Source organism: Talpa europaea (genome assembly GCF_964194135.1).
Source record: "Talpa europaea genome assembly, chromosome: 14".
NCBI classification, from domain to species: Eukaryota; Metazoa; Chordata; class Mammalia; order Eulipotyphla; family Talpidae; genus Talpa; species Talpa europaea.
In genome coordinates, this window is record NC_140082.1 from 91,743,644 (window position 1) to 91,764,252 (window position 20,609).

The window sequence follows — 20,609 nt, forward strand, 5'->3', positions numbered from 1 at the left end:
ATCACGTGATTTTCCCCAAAGAAATACCTTCCCGTGCAGGACGGCCTGTAGCCTCCGTGTCTGCTCTACCTGTGCCCGGGGCTGGGCTTTCTGGGTCCTCGTTAGCACCGCCAGGCCCAGTAGCGGCAGGAAGGTGACAGCTGGTGACAGCTGGAGGGCAGGGGCTGTGCGTGGGGCCTGTGCTCGTGGTTTCTTCTGCGAGTTTGGTTGTTACAGGGGTGTGGGGGCGTGGCGTGCGTGCGTGCGGCGTGGGTGTCTAGGGTGTGCATGCGTGTGCTGCGTTTCGTGTGACTTTGGGGCGCGAGGGGTTGGGAGAAGAAGCATCAGGGGAACAGAAACAAGGAGGAGGGGTTTTCAGGTAAAAGGACCAAGTGGAGGAAGCCCGACGCTCCTGGGGGGGTCCGTGTCCTGGGGCATCTGTGAGGCGAGTCTGTGAGTGTGTCCAAGGGGAGCGGCCCACTCGGCAGGCACCTATGGAAGCCGCAGGCCTGGGTGGGTGCGGGCTGAGAGCTCCCGCGTGGCTGAAGGTGACAAGGCAGTGTGGGTGGGGTGCCCGGGTCCCGGCAGAGAGCTCGAGGCATCCAGGCCAGTGGAACGTGGGTTAGCGGACCCTGGGAGTGCTGGTTTCCCCCTTTGAAAATGCCTTTTGGTACAGAAACGCGTACTCTTTTTAAAAAGAAACTACAGATGCGGGAGAAGAAAAATGTTACCCGCTTTTACACCCTCTGCCGTGAGCGCCGCTGGCCTAGGGGTGTGTGCAGATGCTTTCCGAGCAGCTGGTTTCTGGATTACTTTTGCGTGACGCACAGTCGTGTTAAACCTGCTGTTCACGTCTTGCTTTTCCCTGTTACCCTCGTTGTGAGCGCGCCTCTCATCTCTCTGGCCCCGGGACACTTACAGAAGTGTTCCTACGAAACAGTGTCCTCCTTTCGTAGCCAAGGCCACGTGAAATCCTTTCTTCTGACATCCCTGTGGCGCTTCAGGATATTGGGATGACTTTCTAAAATTGCGTGTCCTGGCTCGAAGCGTGGCGGCCCGTGCGTACGCGCACTCCTTCCCCAGCATCCAGGGAGGGGCCAGCCCGGCCCCGGCCCTCGGAGTCACTTAGGGACCCGGGACTGATTCTGGCTGATGAAATGTGGTCACTCGGCTGGGCCTGGTGACCGTGCCGGCCAGTCCCCCTCACACCCCCAGCACCCCTGCATGGACAGGTGTCGGGGACAAAGAGTAAGTTTATGCAACACCCCTCTGGGATTTTGGGGAGACTTTGTTATGGCGACGAGACATCTTATCCCCACTGAAAAAAGCATGTGCCTCTGTGGCACTTTCCATGTACGTGTGTATAGCGCCTCAAACTGCCTTCCAGAAAGATGATACCAAATTACACTTCCACCAGCAAAGTGTGAGCCTGTCCTCCCACCGGGCCCTGGTCAGCCGTGGGGCTGGGCGCGAGTGTCCACATCCACTTTTTGCATCAAAATGTGACCCTCCCTAACAGAAATGCTTACCAGACTGTGTGTTTTTTCTTCTCAAATTTTCTAATAAGGTGTTTAACTATCTCATTGGTTTCCGGTTTTTTTTTTCCCCATATCCTTAAAATAAATAAAAGTTGTGTAAGTGGCAGAGTAAGGCTGTGCGGACTGGGGACGCTTCCGAGCCGCCCTTCCTGGAGGGCACCGCCTGACGGGCCGCTGCTGGGCTCTCCCGGGCCCCCGTGCATGGTGCATCCCCAGAGGGTGCTTCCTGATGTTTTGTTGCCTCTTTCTAGACAGTTACATCCCTGACCCGCCCGGTGTCATCTTCTACATCGCCCTGAGCTCCCTTTCTGGGGCTCTCGCTCTGTGGCGGGAAGTGGTCTCCGGACACGCGGCCAGCCAGCTGCCCAGCTCCTTCCACATCTGCGGTTGTCCTGGAAGTGTCTCCACTAATTAGACTTTTTCAAAATTTTTCTAGTAGATTTTATATGTTATTATTTCCAAAAGAAACTTGGTTTCGGGTTTGGAAGAAGTGGAACTTGGATGGCATAAAACGTGCAGGTCGCTGTAGAGAATTAACATATTTAACCTTTCATCAATTTTTAAAGTATTATTTTTTTGTCTGTTGGATTATTTTTTCTAGCTAGGGAGTTTGGTAGTCGTGGTTAGGATGGTAAACTCCTCCATTGTGTTTCCCAACCACTTATTCTTAACGTGACCAGCACTCTTTACCGTGGAAATTAAATCCATTGATTTTTCTGATTTAAAATATTAAATGAAAATTGTGTCAATGCAAGCATGAAACAGCAGAGTGTGGAAACCGGAAGCTCCCGATTATGAAGGTCCCTCTGCCCCGAGAGGAGTCAGCAGCTGATGCGCATTTCTTGGTGTTTTCCTCTGAATATGTTTTATCCTTGTGACAGTCTGGCCAGCCTTTCTGCTCCGTGGGTTTCTCACTTGGCAATAGATCTCGGACACCTTCCCACGTCCGTCCACGTCAAACTACCTCCCCCTTCACGCTGCTAACAGAGGGTTTGCTTGTGCGCTCGTCCACGGAACTGGGTGGGTATTGATTGTGTAACTGCCCAGCCGCTGAATTCTGCCTGATCGAATAGTTTTGTTGTTGTAACTTTTTTGCCTTTTTCAGGTAGATAAACAGTTCTGGGTAGTGATGGTCATTTTACCTCTGTATTTTTAATAAGCATATTTCACTGCTTTTGGATACAAAAGTATTTATTTAAAAAAGTTTATATTTGAAATAGAATTTTAATCTGTCTACTCAAAACCTAATTTAAAACGAGCTACATCTTTCTCGAGCAATTTGATGTCACTCTCTGACAAATAATACTCAATTTGTAATTGTTTATATAGAGAGCCTATACTAAATGAAGTTTGTGTTTCATCAGAAAACATTTCCCTTAATCTTAAAGAGTGCTTTTTCAAATGAACTGCTTTCAGATGGTACAGAATTTACTATTTCTAGAAGTCTCTGGTTGACCACTTTCTTCACTAGCTACCCTCAGCAAGACACCTTCCATTTTACGACCAAGAAAAGCTTGCTCTGACCACGTGGCTTGCCTCAGTGGCTGAACTGAACGAAGCATATTTTACTTTCTTATCTCATCGTGACGACCGGTACTTTTAGGATATTGTTAAAATAATGCATACGTGATTGTGTTGGATTGTAGGTTCTTATATATATTTTTCACTTAGCAAGAATACCTCTGGTGTTTCCCCAGAAGTATCAATTTGACTCTTAGCATAAGATAGTCTGAATCCTTAGATTTATTTATTGAATGAATAAATGGACTGAATAAATAAATTCCATGAGTGGACATGGAATTTTATCAAATGGCTTTTTCTTCCCATCTACCCAGGTATCAAATGTTATTTCTCTATTACGACTTAAGAGGAGGCATCTTTATTCGATTTGTCGACATCATTATACCCTCTCCTCTCCACATTTCTAGGACAACCTGATTCAGTTGTAGTTTTTTATTCTCGAAATAGTCATCTCCATTGTTGACAGTGGTTACTTAGGATGGGTTGGTTCGTACCTGTATTTCCTAGGAGACTTGCATATTACCTGTGTAATAAAAACAAGAGCTTTAAAATAAGAAAATATTCTGGATTGCTTTGCTTGTGTTATTTTGAAATACATCAAGATGGAAACTTTGTTGTCTTTGTCAAGTATTGGTATTGGGTTTGCGTTACCTGCTTTGTAAGAGAGAGAGAAAATATTTGGGAAGCTCTTTCTCTCTGTTTTCTGTGCCCTGAAACAATTACTATTTGAATTTTTTTGCTTCTTGAACTTTTTATAATATGTCTAAAGCTGTCCAAGTCTAGTCAGTATCAATAATTCTTGGAAGTGTTTTCATTGTTTCCTGGGCTTTTCAAACTTTCTTCCTATTCTGTAAGATTTTGAAAATTTAAATTTTCCTAAATGATGATTCTGTTAAGATTTGCAAGTTTGTTAGCCTGGGTCGAGGTCTTCCCTTTGGGGCCCACCCACCGTCTTGGGTGGCCGAGCTTTCCCTCTGTATCCCAGCTGGTTTTTCCAGAACTATTTTATTGGTCTTTCAACACTGGGGCTTAGATGTTCGTTTTCTGTTTTGTGATGGGGAGTGTTTTTATTCTTTTAATTTCCTCCTTTTGTTATGTTTTCACCTGATTGAAAGCCACGTGGACTGTTTCTTGCTGTTCCGTAGTCCTGGCATTGTAAGGGGATGCCTTCTCCTCTGAATGCCCTTTATCCACGCCCCGTAAGTGTCTAGGTAGGTATTCTAAGTCATCAATAATTTATAATGTCAGGTTTGGTTTTACTTTCTACTAAAGAGATATTTGAAAATATACTTTCAAATTTCCAGAGAGTTTAATATTTGTTGGTGTTTTTAATGTTTGTTAGGAATTTCTACTTTCATGGCATTACTGTCAAAGAGGATATTGGCCTGTACAATTTCTTCATTTTAGAGTTGATTGGTGTTTTCTTAATAAATCGTTAATTTTCATAAATGTTCCCAGGAGACTGGGAACAAAGGTGTACTTTTTTCAAGAAGGAAAATTCAGTGTATGTGCATGCGTCTGACCTCATTGACATCATGGTGAACCTCAGTTGCCCCATCAAAGGCTGAGGCGAGCTCGCTGGCCTCGCTGACCCATCCTGTCTGTACTCTGTGTCCCTGGCAGCTTCTGCCTCGTGTGCCTCACGTGCCTCAGCGTGCCTTGTCAAATTGTCTTTTCATGTTGAGGGAGATGGTACCCTGTGGGTTTTATCTGTGCCCGCATCCGTCTCTGGGTCTCCCTAAGCACTGTGCGCCCTCGCAGGTGTTTTGAAGGCCCTGGCCCCCGAGGGCTGGCCGGAGACCTTGGGTCACTTCCTGACTAAAGTGTGGGTGGGCCCTTGCCTCAGCGGCATTTCCGGCCACACTGTGATGGGGATTCACAGTCTCCTGCCCCTTGGGGTGGTCAGCCGCTGCCCGAGGAGGCCGACCCAGCTGTGCCAGGCTCTAGGCTGTTCTCCTGAGGGGCTTTAGCGAAGGCAGCTCAGGGGTCCTCGTGTTCCTGGCCGTGAGGGGGGCGGGGCCAACCTTGGACACGTGTTCAACCAGGAACTGGTTTCCCAGGACGTTCTCGGGTACTGGGCAGGAATGGACCCAGCTTTTCCAAAACATACACAGGAGGAGTGACTCACATCCTGAGCCAGCATGCAGGTCAGTGTAGCCTTTGAACCACCACAGGTTCTCACCTCACGGAGGCAAAACCATGAAAAGGAATCTCAGGGGCCTCCCTGGTGGCCTAGGAGCTGGGTTTCAGGCTGTCACCACTGCGGCCTGAGTTTGATCCTTCGCCAGGAAGCTACCCACATGGCACAGCAGACCTGTCCTGTCTCCCCGCTGCTCCCCTCAGCAGTGGATTTCAGTCAGTCTGCCTGTTCTGCTCCCCGCTCTGTCTGTGGGGAATACACACACACACACACACACACACACACACACTCCTCTGGCCTGCACTGCAGTTCTTATATGCAAAAGTACTTTTAAAAAGGAATTCACAAACATTTTTTAGCTAAGTAAACAGAGAAGCAAACCTTATTCTAGAAAGTAAAGTTTATTTAAAGGAAGCGAGCAATGACTCGAGGGGCACTGTGGCTGGGAAGGGCAAAGAAGCTGTTACGGGCCCATTTCTAGAAGATATTTAAACCTTTTTTTTTTTTCTATTCTAAAATCTCATCTCATCGTTGAACCTCTTCTCCCCCAGGGCAGCCAGGAGGAACGCAGCCCCCGCGCCTCCGTGGCAGCCCCCAGTATCGTGCCAGCCACAGGCCTGGAGGACGGTCGGCGCCACCTGGACATGTAACAGCAGCCCCCAGCTGAGCTGCATCAGCCTGGACTTTGCCATGGCAGCTGGATTTGGGCTTAAAGAGGAAAAAAGAGGGAAAAGCCATAGTGGTTTGGGGGACACATGGGCCAGACTGAACCTGGCAGCCCTGTTCAGAAATGGCAGCTCCCCCACCAGCTCCCACACAAAAAGCACTGGGCAGCTCAGACACCCCCAGGATCTGGTCCTGTGTCCTGAGCTGGTTTTGGAATGAACCAGGCCCGAGTTCCCGCGGCACAAGCAGGCCCAGCACACGGGCCTGATCAGGCCTTGGAAACAGCTGGTGTGGAAAGGGGCCCTGTAGGGGGTCAGCGGGCTTCAGGAGCTGCTCCAGGCAGCCTGGCCCGGCTTGAGAAGGCTTCGTGGCCTGGAGGGTGGATCTGAGGTTTGTCTGAACTCAGAAGCTGCAGGAGAGACACGTGTGACGCGGCCCGGGACCACCCCAGCCACAGGTGAGTTGGGTCGCGCTTCCCGCGGCGCCACCAGCTCCAGGCCCCCCTCAGAGGGGCAGCAGCACTTCCACGAGCAGCTGTGGTTTGGGCTGGTGGCGACTGGACACTCTGGGGCACGACAGCGGCTGTGTGTGACCTTAGGAACAGCTCCTTCTCCCTCTCTCGGTCACGGAGCCACTGTCTCTGCACCCCGAGCCTGTGCCGTCTCGCGGCCCTGAGTGAGGCCCCGCGGCCGTGAGGTCCCTCACGCTGTTGCAGTTTCACTCCCAAGCTGCTGGTGGTGGTGACGGGGGCAAGGTCGCCCCACACCTCTGGCAGCCCCGCGGGCTGAGGGTCTGCGCTGTGAGTGCCCAGCCGGGCCCCTTGTCAGCAGCTCGCGGCTCCTGCTAACGCCTGCTCGGCCAGCGCTGAGGGAGGGGGCCGGCGAATGGAAGCGAGTCTGATAGGCCTCTGGGGCCGCCCCAAGGCCGCGCCAGGTCAGCTGGCTGGCTTCGGAAATATCAGACGAGGCCCCAGTGGGCAGCATGACTGGGGTCCAGGACGAGCACATGGACACCAGGGCTCGGTAAGGGAAAGCGGGGTGGGGGAGACTTGAGGGAGCAGGATGCCTTGGGCTTGAGACCGAGCTGGTGGGTGGGTTGCCGGATTGGGGGCAGAGGCTGGGGGCTCACTGGGCGGCCAGCGAGTGGCCGGTGTTGCTGGGGCAAAACCTGCTGGGGACAGAGCCAGGCCACTGAGGTTGGCATCTGGGACGCCCAGCGAGGGCTCCTTTGCTGTGTGGGCAGGGGGAGGGGGCGCTCTGCCTGGGCATCTGCTGACAGTGGTCACTATGGCACCCTCCAGAGGCTTTGGCAGAAGGACGGACGAGGCCAGCTCCCAAGCATGAGTGGGGCTGCGGGGGGGGGGGGTGCAGGGAAGCCCTCTGAGGCTTTGATTCTGGCATTTTTAAAAAGATCAGATTCCTTCTGGGGAGACGCTGTGGTGGCCAGTGAGGCCTGTGGTATGGGGAGGAGGCCTGGGCACGGCTGCTTGAACTGCCTCAGGGTTCTGGGCCCAGCGGTTATTGGGGCAGCACCCCCAAGGCAGGCCCCAAATCTGTGAGGGAGTGGCCGGGGCAGTCCAGCGGGCACCAGCACCCTGCTCGCCGGCAGTGACCACGCTCCCACCCAGGGGCTGGCCAGGCCGCCGCGCTGGAAGATGGACCCGGCCGGCGCCTTGAGAGTCAGGAGGGAGGGCTGGTGTGCAAAACACTTTCCTCTGCTTGTCCCTGTTCTGGGAGCCAGGATGGGGCGCAGCTGTGAGGGCAGGGGTGCTGGAGGGAGGAGCAGACTGGCCCAAACCGCTCCGCCTGCCCGTCGCAAAGGGGGACGCCGGCTCCAGCTGAGATGTCAGTCCTGAGGGCCAGCGTTCCCTGCCCTGGGCTTTGCTTAAACATGTTTCGCTGAGATGCTGCTAAAACACACGGCGCGGGGCAGGAGGGGCTACACATCTGGTCAGCCCGGAAGCCAGTCCCGTTTCCTCAGAGTGACGCGTGCGTGATAAAGACTCCTTTACTACGAGGCTCTGTGTGTTTGATACATGAACTGTCACGGCAGATGCTTAGAACAGTCCCTCGGTGGAGGCAAGCTCCTCCGACCCCTGCCAGGATGATGTTCAGGCTCAGACCCGCGGCGCCGGCTACAGCCCCTGCCCCACGCGGCTCGCCGGAGCGTGGAACTTCCCCAGACAGGGCCTGGCCGGGCCTCCCTGCCCTGCTTCCCCCCGGGACTGGCCAGACCTCTGGCACCTTCTCCAGAAATGGCCTCTGTCCGCACGGCCTCCTGCCCGCCGGGGGTGCCAGGGCCGGGGCCGGGCTCAGTGGTCCCACTCGCCGGGGCTCAGCTCCACGGCCTCCTCCCCCGAGTCCCCCGATTCCTCCGAGTCGGCCGCCACCCGCTGGATCCGCTGCAGGGCCGCCCGGATGCTGCGTTCCAGGTCGCTGGGGGGACTGCTGCCGGGGCTCCGGCCACCCTCAGGGGCCACTTTCCTAAGTTTGACCCCCTGCCTTATGGCGGCCAGAATGTGCTGGTTGACCGAGGTGCAGGGAGCGGGCGTGTCCACTTTCTTGAGAGGGGCCCTGTCTCGCCTTAAGGAGGCCAAGACCTCGTCCATGGAGCCTGAAACGGAGCAGCAGAGCCGTCAGGGCCTCCTGCCCAGAGGCCTCGGGGCCAGTGGCGTGGAGCCCACCCACATCTACACAGCAGCCGCCCTGGCCGCCCGGTGTGCATCCTCCACGCCTCCCAGGCCGCGGCCCGCACACCCTCCCGGGGCGGCGGCTTCGAGCACTGCTCCGTGCAGCCCAGACTGAAGCCCGAAGAGATGGGAACTGGGGGGCTCTGCCAGCCGGGATGACTGGGAGCTGCGTCCAGGAGTTTGCACTTAGCAGGCCTGGACGCAGCTACCTGACTGCACCGAGAGCCCAGCCCTGGGCCCGGGAGGGCTGCAGGGAAGTCTGGACATCAAGAGGACGGGAGATGCCAGCCACGGTCCAGAGCTCAGGGGCAGGGGCGAGTCCCATAGAGGGGCAGATCCCAGCCGGTTACCTGGGCCTTTAGCAGTGTCTGAGAATTGGGGTGGCGTCCCAGCCGGCGAGTAGCACAGCAGGGGGAGCGGCTGATCCTCCCCTCCTGGAGTCCAGCCGGGCAGAGGCGGGGGTGGTGGGGGTGGTGGAGGGGGTGGGGGTGGGGGCAGGGACACGCCCTGGCTGGATCTGCAGTGTGTCTGGCCCTCAGGAGGACCCGGCGTCTGCTCAGGGGTGGCTGTGGGACAATCCTGACCCGGGGAGCCTGCCTCACTCCCTGCTTCCCTGGAGGGCGCAGGGGGCAGGCACGTGGGTGAGGGCAGCTGGTGGCCGAGCCCACCCCGCAGGTTTGCAGCCCCGGGATCTGGGCCAGTCTCTGGTGTGGACTGATCAGGATGTTTCTGGAAAACAAAACTGTTGTGAGAAACTTTTCGCAGAAGTGCTGCCCCCCAGCGGGCGGGCAGGTGGCCGTGGGGACCCGGGGCAGCCGGGTGGGGCCCAAATGCTGCTGAAACAGCGCCAGAGCCACCCACATGCCCCTCCCAGCACAGGTGTCTCCAGGGAGGCAGCGAGGCCGTCATTTCTGGAACCTACCTCTTTAAATGCTCTCAGCCGCTGCAGTGTTTTCTGGCGTTCCTGGTGTATCCACTCCTGTTTCTTGAGTTCCTCTTCTTTTATTTTGTCCCTTTTCTATATTTAAACGAGCAAACACTTGTGAGTGTCTCAAAATAAGTCTGGAGAAAGAGGCTGGGACCTGAGGTCATCACCTTCCCCTGCTCGCTCTGGGCCCCGACCTGGCTGAGGCTGCAGCCTCAGCTTCACTCGGTGACCCCCACCCCCACGGGCCGCGGCACCTGCCAGCACCCACACCCACCGCCTGGGCGCTCACCGCCCGGGCACTCACCGCTTGGGCGCCGTGGTGCTGCTGGATGCGCCGGGCTCGCTCCGAGGCCTGCTGCAGCCTGAGCTGGTGGCTCTGCTTGCACTGGTCCTGCGGGGATACAGGTCCCAGCTGGGGTGAGCGCGCCCACACTCTGGTGTCCAGGTGAGGGGTGAGAACAGCGCGCGTGGGCGTGGCCCCTGGGCTGCTCTCAGCGCCTTTGTTCTTGAGGGACAGGCCTCACCTGGGATGTGGTGAATTGAAATGAAGACAAAACCTCCAGCCAGAAGAAGGACAAGGCACAGGCAGCGCCCGCTTCGTAAATGGTGTGTGGCCTGAGGCTGTGTTCACGGGGTCATTTTAAACACTTTCCCTCACAGACTGATAAATAATTCTATCTCCCGACCTACCTACACAAGCACCTCCGACCTACAAGGCCCTGGAGTTACATTAAAAGTTACCTTCAGCTGTGCGGGGCCCCGTATACTGCCTTTCTGCGGAATCGCGGGTCTGACCGCTCAGGGGAAGGCCACTTGTTTAGGGACTGAACATGAGCCCAGCTCATCTGGCTGACACTGTAAACTCAGTAATTTATAATGAAGCTGTAGACTTTACCCTGGATGACTACTAAGAGTTTCTAACTATTGCGACTCCAAAAGCCCCCGGGTGTGCAGGGACGTGAGCTGGGTGAGTTCAAGCCCAGAGGCGGTTGGCACGTGCTGAGACCCCCAAGCAAGGAGGAAGGTTTTCTCTAATCCCATTACTTACTCGCCTATTTATTTAGCAGTTGCAGAGAAAATCGGTCCAAAGCCTTGCCCTTTGGCCCACGACAGGCACTAACCATCGGTTTCTCTGTTTCTATCAACTCATTTATCTTTTGAGGCAATATCAGGGCACCCTATCGCTGTTCCTCCACGGTGCACGCACCGTCCTCTGTGCTCCCCTCCCTCTGTCCCCTGCCCCCCAGCCAGCAATCTTTTTAAGGAAATATTTAAAATGCATCTTCACTGTTACCCCAGCATCTGAGCCCCCACCCCCGGCCCCACCGTCGCTGTCGCCCTGGTGTCCGCGCTCTCTGGTGTCCGCGCCCTCTGGTGTCTGCACCCCTGTTGTCGCCGTCACCCTGTCTCTGCACCCCCGTCGTTGTCTCTGCACCCCTGTCGTCGTCGAGGGTGACCGCGTGCGGCAGAAGCTCTTGGTCTGTTGTAAAAGTGGCCGCCCAGGAGAGGCAGCGGCCAGGCCCACCTTTCTGTTCCTGAGCTGGGCCCTCCGGGCGCAGAGGCGGCCCCTGCGGGTCTCCAGCTGCCGGCAGCGCCTGCGGAGCCGCTCCACCTCGGCGCTCTCCCCGGGCAGGCCCAGGGCCCCCTGGCAGGCCCGCAGCTCCTCCGGACTCTCGCACGGGTCGTGGTAGACGACTTCCTCCAGCTGCTCTGGAAACGGAACAGCGAGTGAAGACATGTTGAGTATAAAAAATATGTTTCATGGGGGACAGTAAGGAGCACGCGTGGCCCCGGGGCGGCGTCAGCAGGACATTCCCCTGCCATAGGAGCCACTTGAATGGCGACCCGGGCTCCTCTGGTTGATCCTGATTTAAGCACCCTCTGCTGTTGCCCTGACCCTGTGTCCTGCTAGTAGCCGTCTCGCTGGATGCAAATTTTTGTGTGAATTTTTTTTTGCTTCCTTAGCAAATGGATGCTCAAGGCACGGATAGCGTCAGACCGGCCTCCAGAAAGGCGGCGTGTACGCCCACGCAGTATGTCAATAAGGTGCCTTCAGACATTTATTACTTGTTTTTAAATACATTCTAAAGAAAGCTTAAAAAACATGCTGATGTAACAAGCCGAAGCCCCGCAGGAGGGGTGCCCCGCCTGCCCCACGCCTCTAGGTGCCACCCCAGGGCGCAGCGACCTGGCCGCCTCCTCCCGAGGCACTGCCCTGAAATCGTTTTCCCCTAACTATGGAAAGTGCTGCAGCTGCTGCGGTTTTTGACCCTGAAGAGAAGCGCTCAGGCCCCTGGTGGAGAGCACGGAATTTGGAGGCGCCTCGGCAGAAGAGCTGGGGCAGGTGGGGGCCCAGCCCTGGGCAGGGAAGACTCACCCTGTCAAGGACAGTTGAGCCCTAGGTAGCCTCGAGCTTAAAGCACGATCCCAGTAAAAATTCTAATGAGTGTTTAGTTTTGAACGTGTCAGCGTGACTGTAAAGCTCATCTGGAAGAGGAAAGGAGTGGTAATAGACAGCTCGAGGGGAGCAGGGCGATGAGGACGGTCCCTCGCCGACAGGGCACTTGGGTCACCTCCAAGGGGTGCAACTCGGTAGGTGCCGGGACCATGGCTCACAAACCAGGGGAAGCGCGTAGATCGAAATCAAGATTATCAATCCGGGGGCGAGACAGGCAGCACGCAGGGAAGCAGCCGGGAGCGCTGACCGCCACTGGGCGCTGGCTTCTGCCCTCGTCCGACCAGATCCCGCCTGGTCAGGGAGCTCGCAGAGCTGCTGACAGACGGCTCCACGGACACTGATGTGATCTGGGGACCAGGAGAACTCGCAGGGCAACACCAACAGCAGGAAAATCACTGACTAGTCTCATAAAATGGAGCATTCCGCCGGGCAAGAAGCAGACAACAGGGAGAAGCAGTTAGCAACTCATGAGAGATAATAATGTCCTTCAGATGAAGGAGAACATTCCAAAGACAGATGCCAAAGCCCCTGAGTGGGATGTGCAAAACCATGTCCCTCACTTGCCTGGACAAGCCTTTGGCCTGTGGACAAGGCGGGCACTGGAGAGCGTGCGAGTGGAGATGGCGTCTGAGTGCGGCCTGTCTGGAGGCCACACTGAGAAGTCAGAAGACAGGCGAGGGGAAAATGTGTCCCAAATGACTGTGCTGTGCTTCCATCCGCGTGTCAAAGAGCGGACCCGGCCCGGCCTATCCCAGGATCCCACCTTGGGGTCAGCGTCTGGCCCCGCCCAAGTCCAGCCAAGGCCCGGGAGCTGGGCGTCTCCAGATAACAGATCACTGTGTGGCCATTAAGACTGTTGATGTTTTTATCACTTACTGAAATTGAAAAGCCGTTGTGTATTGAATGAAAAAGAGGATATCTAGCTTTGGTTTTTAAAAAATGGTATTTAGGGGCCTCCCTGGCAGCGGAGGGGTTAAGCGTCAGCACTATGAAGCTATCGCCTGCATTCGATCCCGATCCCGGCCAGGGAGCTACCCACATGGCACAGCAGACCTCTCCTGACTCCCTGCTGCTCCCCTCAGCAGTATGTTTCAGTAGATCCGCCTGTTCTGCTCCCCACTCTGTCTCTGGTAAGTCCTCTCACCCCCCACAGCTCTGGCTCACACCCCAGTTCCTGTATGCATAAATAAATCTTTTTAAAAAATACAAATTTTACCTTTTATATGTCTTTTAATGGAATCCAGCTGTGTAATAAGCAGTATTTCTTCGTATCTTAACATCTCGAACTTAACCTCATAGAGTTCTAATTGAACTTCATAGCACTGTATTTCTAATTCGTCTACCACATCTATACTTTTTTCTTGCTCTGGAAGATCTTCCATCTTGTTTTCATGGAAAAAAAAAAAAAGCATGTTAACATAAGTAGTGTATTAAAAGCAAACTTCGGGAGTGTTCGAGCTACTTTCGACTTCGTGCTCAGTACCAAATACAAGCAAGCGATTAGAGAAGAAACACCTTCCCCTTTCATTCAGTGAAGCAAAGATGCATCGTTCAACATTTGTCACCAGTACCCACGTCACCATGAAATACAGGAAACCATGGGGTTTGAGGTACCACAGCGAACTCCGCCTCTCAGGCCTCCATCACAGGAGACCAGGCAGGTGGCTGCAGGATGAAGCCCCCTGTGCCGGAAACATCCCTGGGCCCACTCTAAAGCACGGCGCCCCATCCCCTTCCCCCCTGCACTCAATGTTGTCATTATCGCGTGAACCCCACGATACACCCTCCAGAAACACCCCGACCGAAGGGGACTTATGGCCGCCAACCACCTGTGTCCCAAATTCTCATCTCCTGGAAAAGTGTTGGTACAGTGAGGAGCCGGCACCTGCAGAAGGAGGTGGTATCAGCACAGGTTGAAAGCAAGGCCCTTCTTAGCTCACCTTTCCTTGAAGCTCGGCCCGTCGGCGGCCGAGACACAGCTCCTTGGCTCGCAGGAGCTGCAGGCTCTCGTGGGCCAGCATCCAGCTGAGCTGCTCCAGCCGGGGCTTGGCCGTGGCCCAGGCGGCCTGGCCGAACCTCTTCTCATCCTGCTGCATTTGCTTCTGCATTGCTGTTGGGTGACAGCCCCACAAACACGTCACACGTCATCGCAAAGAGAAAGACTGGTGAATCGCCTCCCGTATAGCCAGCAAGACAGCCTTTGTAGCTTTTCCATTATCTCAAAAATAATACATGGCATCAAATTCTAGACAGCTCATTCTTCAAGAGAAAAGAATCAACCATGTGGATCTCCCTGGTGGCACAGGGGTTAAGTCTCAGCACTGTGAAGCTCTCCACAGCCTCTGCAGCACGAGTTCAGTCCCCAGGCAGGGAGCTACCCACAGGGCACAGCAGACCTCTCCTGACTCCCCACCGCTCCCCTCAGCAGTGGATTTCAGTGGATCCGCCTGTTTTGCTCCCCGCTCTGTCTTGGGTGAATCCCCTCATCACCCACACCTCTGGTCTGCACCCCAGCTCGTGTGTGCATAAATAAGTAAATCTTGGGGGAAAAAAAGAATCGACCATGGATCCCGCCGTTAGAGGCAGCTGTTGCTACACTGTGGTGCCTGCGCCTGGCCAGGCCGGCAGGGCAATGAGGAGGCCGGGCTGGGCCAGAGGGCACCACGCACCTCGCACTGTCTTAGGTCTTGTTTATCTCATGGAATTCCCGCCGGTAGATGACAATGCTGACTAGCTGGGGCTGCTGTTCCAGGACCACGCAGCGGCTCAGCCACCCTACCCAGACGAGTCATTGCCTGCTGGGACTAGTATTTACAGCAACTTGAGCCCCTCGCCTGGCCAGAGAAGCCAGGCGGGGGCACCTTCCGGCCTCCCTCACACCACCTTCCCACATGCCTGTAAGAGCCTCACGCCGCCCAGCCCTGAAGCCAGCTGTTCAGAGCCCTCCCACGCCACCGACCTTGCCTCTGCCTGCCTCCCCGCCTGGGATGGCAGTGCCCAGGGCTGAAGAGGCAGGGAGTGTTTGAGGCATAAAATGAAAGTACACATCTCTCCGTGTCGCACTTCAAGGTGTTACCTGCTAACGCTTTCACTGTTTCTTTAAAATAGTCCACTGTGATGTCCTGAATGGCGGCAACAGCTTCTTCAGCCCGGCGGGTCCACTCCTGCGCTTCCCTCTGCAGGACAGCCACCCGCCGAGGGCCCAGGGCCTCCTCCTGCAAGGACTTCTAGAGAGACAGTGCGTGGCGCGTCAGACACGGAGAGGAAACTCCCCTAATTCCCCCACTTTGATTGTTCGTCATTAACTTTCACTCCAGCCGCTCCCCATCAGCAGGAGGAAAACCCCACGTCGCCGGGGCCCAGCGTGAGCTTCTGGACAGAGGTGGACTGGTGAGACACACTTGGGCGGCAGCAAGCATTGAGCGCTCTGTGGGGCTGCACCAGCACCCGAGGGTGGCTGTCACCACGGTTCCTTGTCCGGACATGGCAGGAGGCTCTCATCACTGTGACTCTTCTGAAGGGGAAAGTAATCCCCCAGCCGAGACAGAGCCTGTGCACCCTGGTCAGGCCAGCCTCTGTTGCCCAGGGTCCGAGCCCCCTGCAAAACCAGCAATGTAAGACGCGCACATAGGCAGCGGCGTGAAGTGAGGACCACCACGAGACCCCACTTCACACCCACGAGGACGGCTGGAATAAAAAAGACAATAACAAGAGCTGGCCACGATGTGGACAACAAGGAGGCAGAGGAGGCTGCCGGGCGTCCGCGCTGACGGGGAGGGAGGGCGAAGGAGGAGAACCAGATGAGGTTCAGACCTGGAAGCAGGCTCCCGGGGTGTCTTTAGGGGTGATGAAAGTATTCTGGGGTTAGGGAGTGGTGAGGGTTGCACAACACTGTGTAGATTAACAACCACTGAGCTGGTCGTTTGAGGTGATCTGTAGGGCTGGATTGCATCTCAGTGAAGCTAGTGTTGAAAGAAAGAAAAAACGTACACAGCAGGAAGGACACTGCAAACAGCTGACTTTCAAGCCAAAGAGCAGAGCGGCTCCTTGCCAGGCTAGTGAGCCGGGGCTCACCCACAGGTGCGCTCACCCCACGGCCAGCACCACCGGGGCGAGCGTGGAAGGGTGGCCCAGGTAGGTGGCAGAGAGCAAGAGATCTTTGTTGTCTCTGACTCAGTGGCAGAGCCCGGGGGCGCGACAAGCCTCGGCCAACATCCTCTGGTAACCTGGTGACAGGCCTGTCCTCACCCTGGGCCAGTGACCCAATCAAGAGTGATGACAGCGCCACTCGAGCCTGAGCTACTGAGTCACAACCGGCCATTTAAAAATTCATCCCATTTCGGGCCTCCCCGGTGGCGCAGCAGGTTGGGCGCAGCACTGTGAAGCTGTCCGCAGCCTCTGCAGTGCGGGTTCGATTCCCGGCCGGCCAGGGAGATCCCCTGGCGAAACAAGGCCCAGACAAGGGCGCGGCAGACCCCTCCTGTAGCACCTGCTGCTCCCCTCAGCAGTGTATTTCGTCCGTCTGCCTGTTCTGCTCCCCGCTCTGTCTCTGGTGAATCCTCCTCACCCTCCCACGCCTCTGGCCTGTACCCCAGTGCTTGTATAAATAAATAAATCTTTAAAAATATAAATCAAATAAAATTTCATCCTATTTCTGAGAAATCCACGCGTGTCTGCAGAGACTGAAGACAGCAGAAGCCCGTAGCATCGAGACAAGCCACTGGCAGGGCCAGCGTGTGGCCCTTGGAAACCAGCAGAAATCGTAACGTGTTAAGACGACCAAGGTAAATGTCTTCATCCTCATCAACTTTTTAAAATAAACTCAACCTGTCTACACTCTCACCTCAACATAGGGCGGACCGGATCGAATCTTAAATGTGACCAAAGAAGCACCATGTGACAACCACTAAGTCAGAGAAAATAAAAACACAAAGGAAACATACCAAGATGTCACGCTTACGGGAAGTGGCAACTTCTCGCTTGTCCCTCAGGGGCTGCAGCAGATACTGGAAGAAGTTGGTCGCCATGGTGACCAAGTCCTGGTAAGCCTGGTCTTCCTCCCGGTAGAGGTCACTCAGCACCACCATGGTGCAGGCATTTTCATGGCCCTGGAGAATCTAGAAGGCAAAAGGCACACAAGCTTGGGCCTTCCCGGTGGCGCAGCGGTTGAGCGCTGGGTTGCGATGCTGACCGCGGCCTCTGTGGCGCCGGTTCGATCCCCGGCTGCTCCCCGGCCACCAGAAGAGGGTCCCACATGGCGCGCAGACCTCTCCTGCCGCCCGCTGCTCCTCTCAGCAGTGTCCTTCGGTCCTTCTGCCTGCTCTGCTCCCTGCTCTGGCTCTGGTGAATTCTCTCACCCTCCCGCGCTTCTGACTGTACCCAGGGCTTGTATAAACAGAACAAACAAACAAAACAAATAAATAAATAAATAAAACATGCCTCTAAAAGGCACACAAGCTCGAAAGGCACACAAGCTCGAAGGGGATCACACCAGCAAACAAAAACCATGCCCGCAATTGTAACACATCCGCTTCCAACCCTGATGAGATATGAATACGCTCTTGTCCTCCAACCAAAATGCCCAATCAGGCAAGAATGGTCAAATAAATCAAGGCATATGCATGGAAGGATGTTACAGCACTCGTACAGCACCGTGCTTCTGAGGACTTTCACAGCACAGGGGCTTTTATAATAGCAAGGGGGGGGGAGCTCAGAGTTCTTGCAGACACACCAGCGCTCAGAGCAGAGGGCCAGGAACAGCCGTGGAAGGCTCACGGTGGACCTGGGGGGCTGGAGGGAAGAACGCGGTGGGGATCTTGTCGTTCGTCCCTTTCCTGAGCGCAGAGGTGTGTGCGCTCCTTTTTTAAAAGTTCGAGGGGGACAAGTGCCTTGACTCGGCCCATTGTGAGCCCCAGTTTCTCCTACACCCTTTCCTCAACTTTCCTTGCACCCTCCCCCTTTAAATTCTGTAACTTTGCCAAATAGTGAATTACTCCGTCTCTCAGATGCCCTCTTCTAAGATGAAAACTGCTCTCGAGGCTTTGCCAGTTCGGCTGGGTAAAGCTCCCTCCCTGCTGAGGTGCTCCCAGCCACTCGCTGCCCTCAGTTTCGCTTTCGGTATCTTCTGGCATTTCCGGAAACAGCAGCTGCTGGCCAGTGTCCGCAGCCACATGGCGGGGACTGGCCAGCTGCTCCTGGGGAGGTGACAGAGGGCACAGAGGCCCGAGCCCCCGAGGCGAAGCCCGGGGTGGGCGATCCCAGGGCGCGCCTTGTGTCCCCACACTCCACGAGTTCTCAGGGCACCCTCGCGACAGTGTCCTGGCTCTAGGCTGGCGAGGCCTCCCGCAGGGAGTTCCCAGCCACGCCGGGCAGGCGACGGCGCCCCGTGCGCCCGGGTGACCCCCACCCGCCTAGGTGGGCGCGCGCCGGGGCCTGTGCGCGCGCCCCCGCCCCACAGCCGCGCGCCCCAGGGGCGCCCCAGGAACTCCCCGCGGGCGGAGGCGCCCGGCACCCGCTCCCTCCCGCCCGGGGCGCCGGGGCGCGTACCTGGCTCAGGCGCGCGTCCGCCTCGGCCATGCGCGCGCGCAGGGCGCGCCCCCGGAACTCGCGCGGGCTCTCGCAGTCGGCGGCGGCGCCCTCGGCGCCCAGGCCCGGGAAGAGCGCGTCGCGCACGGCCGCGCCGCCGCAGCCCTCGGCCGCCCGGCCCAGGTAGCGCTCCAGGCGCGCGCACAGCTCCCGCAGCGCCGCCTCGCCGGGGCCCGCGCGCGCCGGCCGCACCAGCGCCCACAGCCCGCGCGCCCAGCCCGCGCCCGGCGCGTCCAGCTCGGGCGGCAGCCGCGGGAGGCAGCGCTCGAGCGGCGGCCACAGCGCGGCCAGCAGGCGGTGCGCGCCGCGGAGCCCGGCGGCCGAGAGCAGCCCGGCCCAGCTGGGCGCGCCCCCCGCGGCCCCCGCGCCCCCCGCGCGGTCGTGGCAGGTGACGGCGAACCGGGCCTCCGCGGGGTTCCAGGCCACGAGGAAGCGCAGCCGCTGGCGCCCGGGCGCGGCGAACAGGCCCTCGCGCAGCGGCACCCAGCCGTCCAGGCTGTCGGGCGGCTCGTCCGCCATGGCCGCGCCCGCGCTCCCGGTGGGCGGCCCGGCCCGGCCCGGCCCGGCCCGGCGGCGCCCGCGATTGGCCCGGCCCGGAGGGCGCGCCGCCCCGTGACCCGCCGCCCGCCCCGTGACCCGCCGCCCGCGCCCCGCGCCGCCCTCGGCCGCCGCGCGGGGTCTGGTCCCGAGGCCCGGGGGGCCCGGGGGGCGCCGCCGCCCGGTCCCGACGCCCTCGGCCGCGCGGGGTGTGCCCGCCGCCCGCTGGCCGCTGGCCCCCGGGCACGCGCGGGCGGCGGGGGCGCGCGGGGTCCGCTCTGGAAGCGGGGTGCGGGGGGGGGGGAAGGGGCGGGGGGGGCACCGCGGACTCGCCGGAGGCTAAAAACCTCCGCGTTTCCTCCTCGCTGTCCGAGTCGCGGACGCCCCGCTGGACGACACCCCGGCTCCGCGGGGCGCGTCGCGGGAATAGGGGGGCTGGCGCGGGGTCTGCTCCCGGGACCGGGCGCCCCGGTTCCGCCCGCGTGCGCGCACCTGCCGGCGGCGGGCGGCGGGGACACCGGGCCGGGCTCCCGGGCACAGGCGCGCGGCGGGCTTCGGCCCGGAGCCCGGAGCCGGGCGGGCGGCGGGAGGTTCGGGCCCCGCCTCTCCCCGCGGGCCGCTCCCCGGGCCCGGGCGGGAGTCAGGGGCGCGCGCAGGGTCCTGCGCCCCGAGACCCTCCCGCCGGCCCCGCGCGTCCCGGCCTTTCCTGCGCGTCACGCGGCGCTGCGTCCCGCCTGCGGGGCCTCCCGTGCGGGCCGAGCCGGGCCGGGCAGGCGCGGGGGTGGCCCCGGGCTCAGGGCGCGCGGCGAGCGCTCAGGGTCGCGGTGGTTCCTGCGTTTTTCTAAACCAAAGACACTGTTTGCAGCGCGCGGCACCCGCGGAGCTCACCACAGGTGACCGGGTGCGAGGCCAGACACGCCACGGAGGTGCAGAGAAAAGGGAAACAACCAGAGCACACTGCTCTCACTGTGCGCGCGCGTGCGTGCGTGTGTGTGTGTGTGTGTGTGTGTGCGCGCGTGTGTGTGCGTGTGTGAATACAGCGCACCCCGGGCAGGTCCTGCCGCGCTGGCTCGGCCCTTGCGAGGGGCGCGGGAGCTGCCCCCCCCCCTGCTCCTCCCAGTTCCCCGCCAGCGACCACACAGCCGCTGCGCCTCCAACCTGCTCTTCTGCGGGGTCCCCCCCAGTGTTTGTTCCTCGGGGTACTTTATTTCACCGTCGGTGTTTGCACGCTGTGGCTGCCTTGCAGCGGTGGTATCTTTAAAAAGTTCTGGGGAGGCCGCCCTGGTGCTCAGGGGTTAAGGCAGCACCGTGAAGCTGTGGGCCACCACTGCGGCCAGAGTTCCATCCCCGGCCGGGGAGCTGCCCCCAGGGCGCAGCAGACCCCTCCTGTCTCCCCGCGGCTCCCCTCAGCAGCGGGTTTCAGTGGATCTGCCTGCTCTGCTCCCTGCTCTGTCTCTGGTGGATCCTCTCACCCCCGCACCCCTGGCCTGCACCCCAGCTCTTGTGTGCATAAATGAATAAGTCTCTAAAAAATTCTGGCTGAGACCCCCAAAAGCCATCGCTGTAAA

General features: G+C 58.0%; 1 protein-coding gene across 1 annotated transcript; it reads right to left on the reverse strand.

Annotated features, from left to right (window-relative positions):
- Positions 1 to 8,155: 8,155 nt before the first annotated feature.
- WHAMM (WASP homolog associated with actin, golgi membranes and microtubules) lies at positions 8,156 to 19,023 on the reverse strand (the record flags this gene model as incomplete). The annotated part of the gene is made up of 10 exons (XM_084254111.1): positions 8,156 to 8,457; positions 9,202 to 9,262; positions 9,456 to 9,551; positions 9,766 to 9,852; positions 10,987 to 11,171; positions 13,136 to 13,301; positions 13,860 to 14,029; positions 14,996 to 15,146; positions 16,863 to 17,036; positions 18,466 to 19,023. The coding sequence occupies 10 exons, from the start codon at positions 19,021 to 19,023 to the stop codon at positions 8,156 to 8,158; spliced, it is 1,950 nt and encodes a 649-aa protein (XP_084110237.1).
- Positions 19,024 to 20,609: the final 1,586 nt, after the last annotated feature.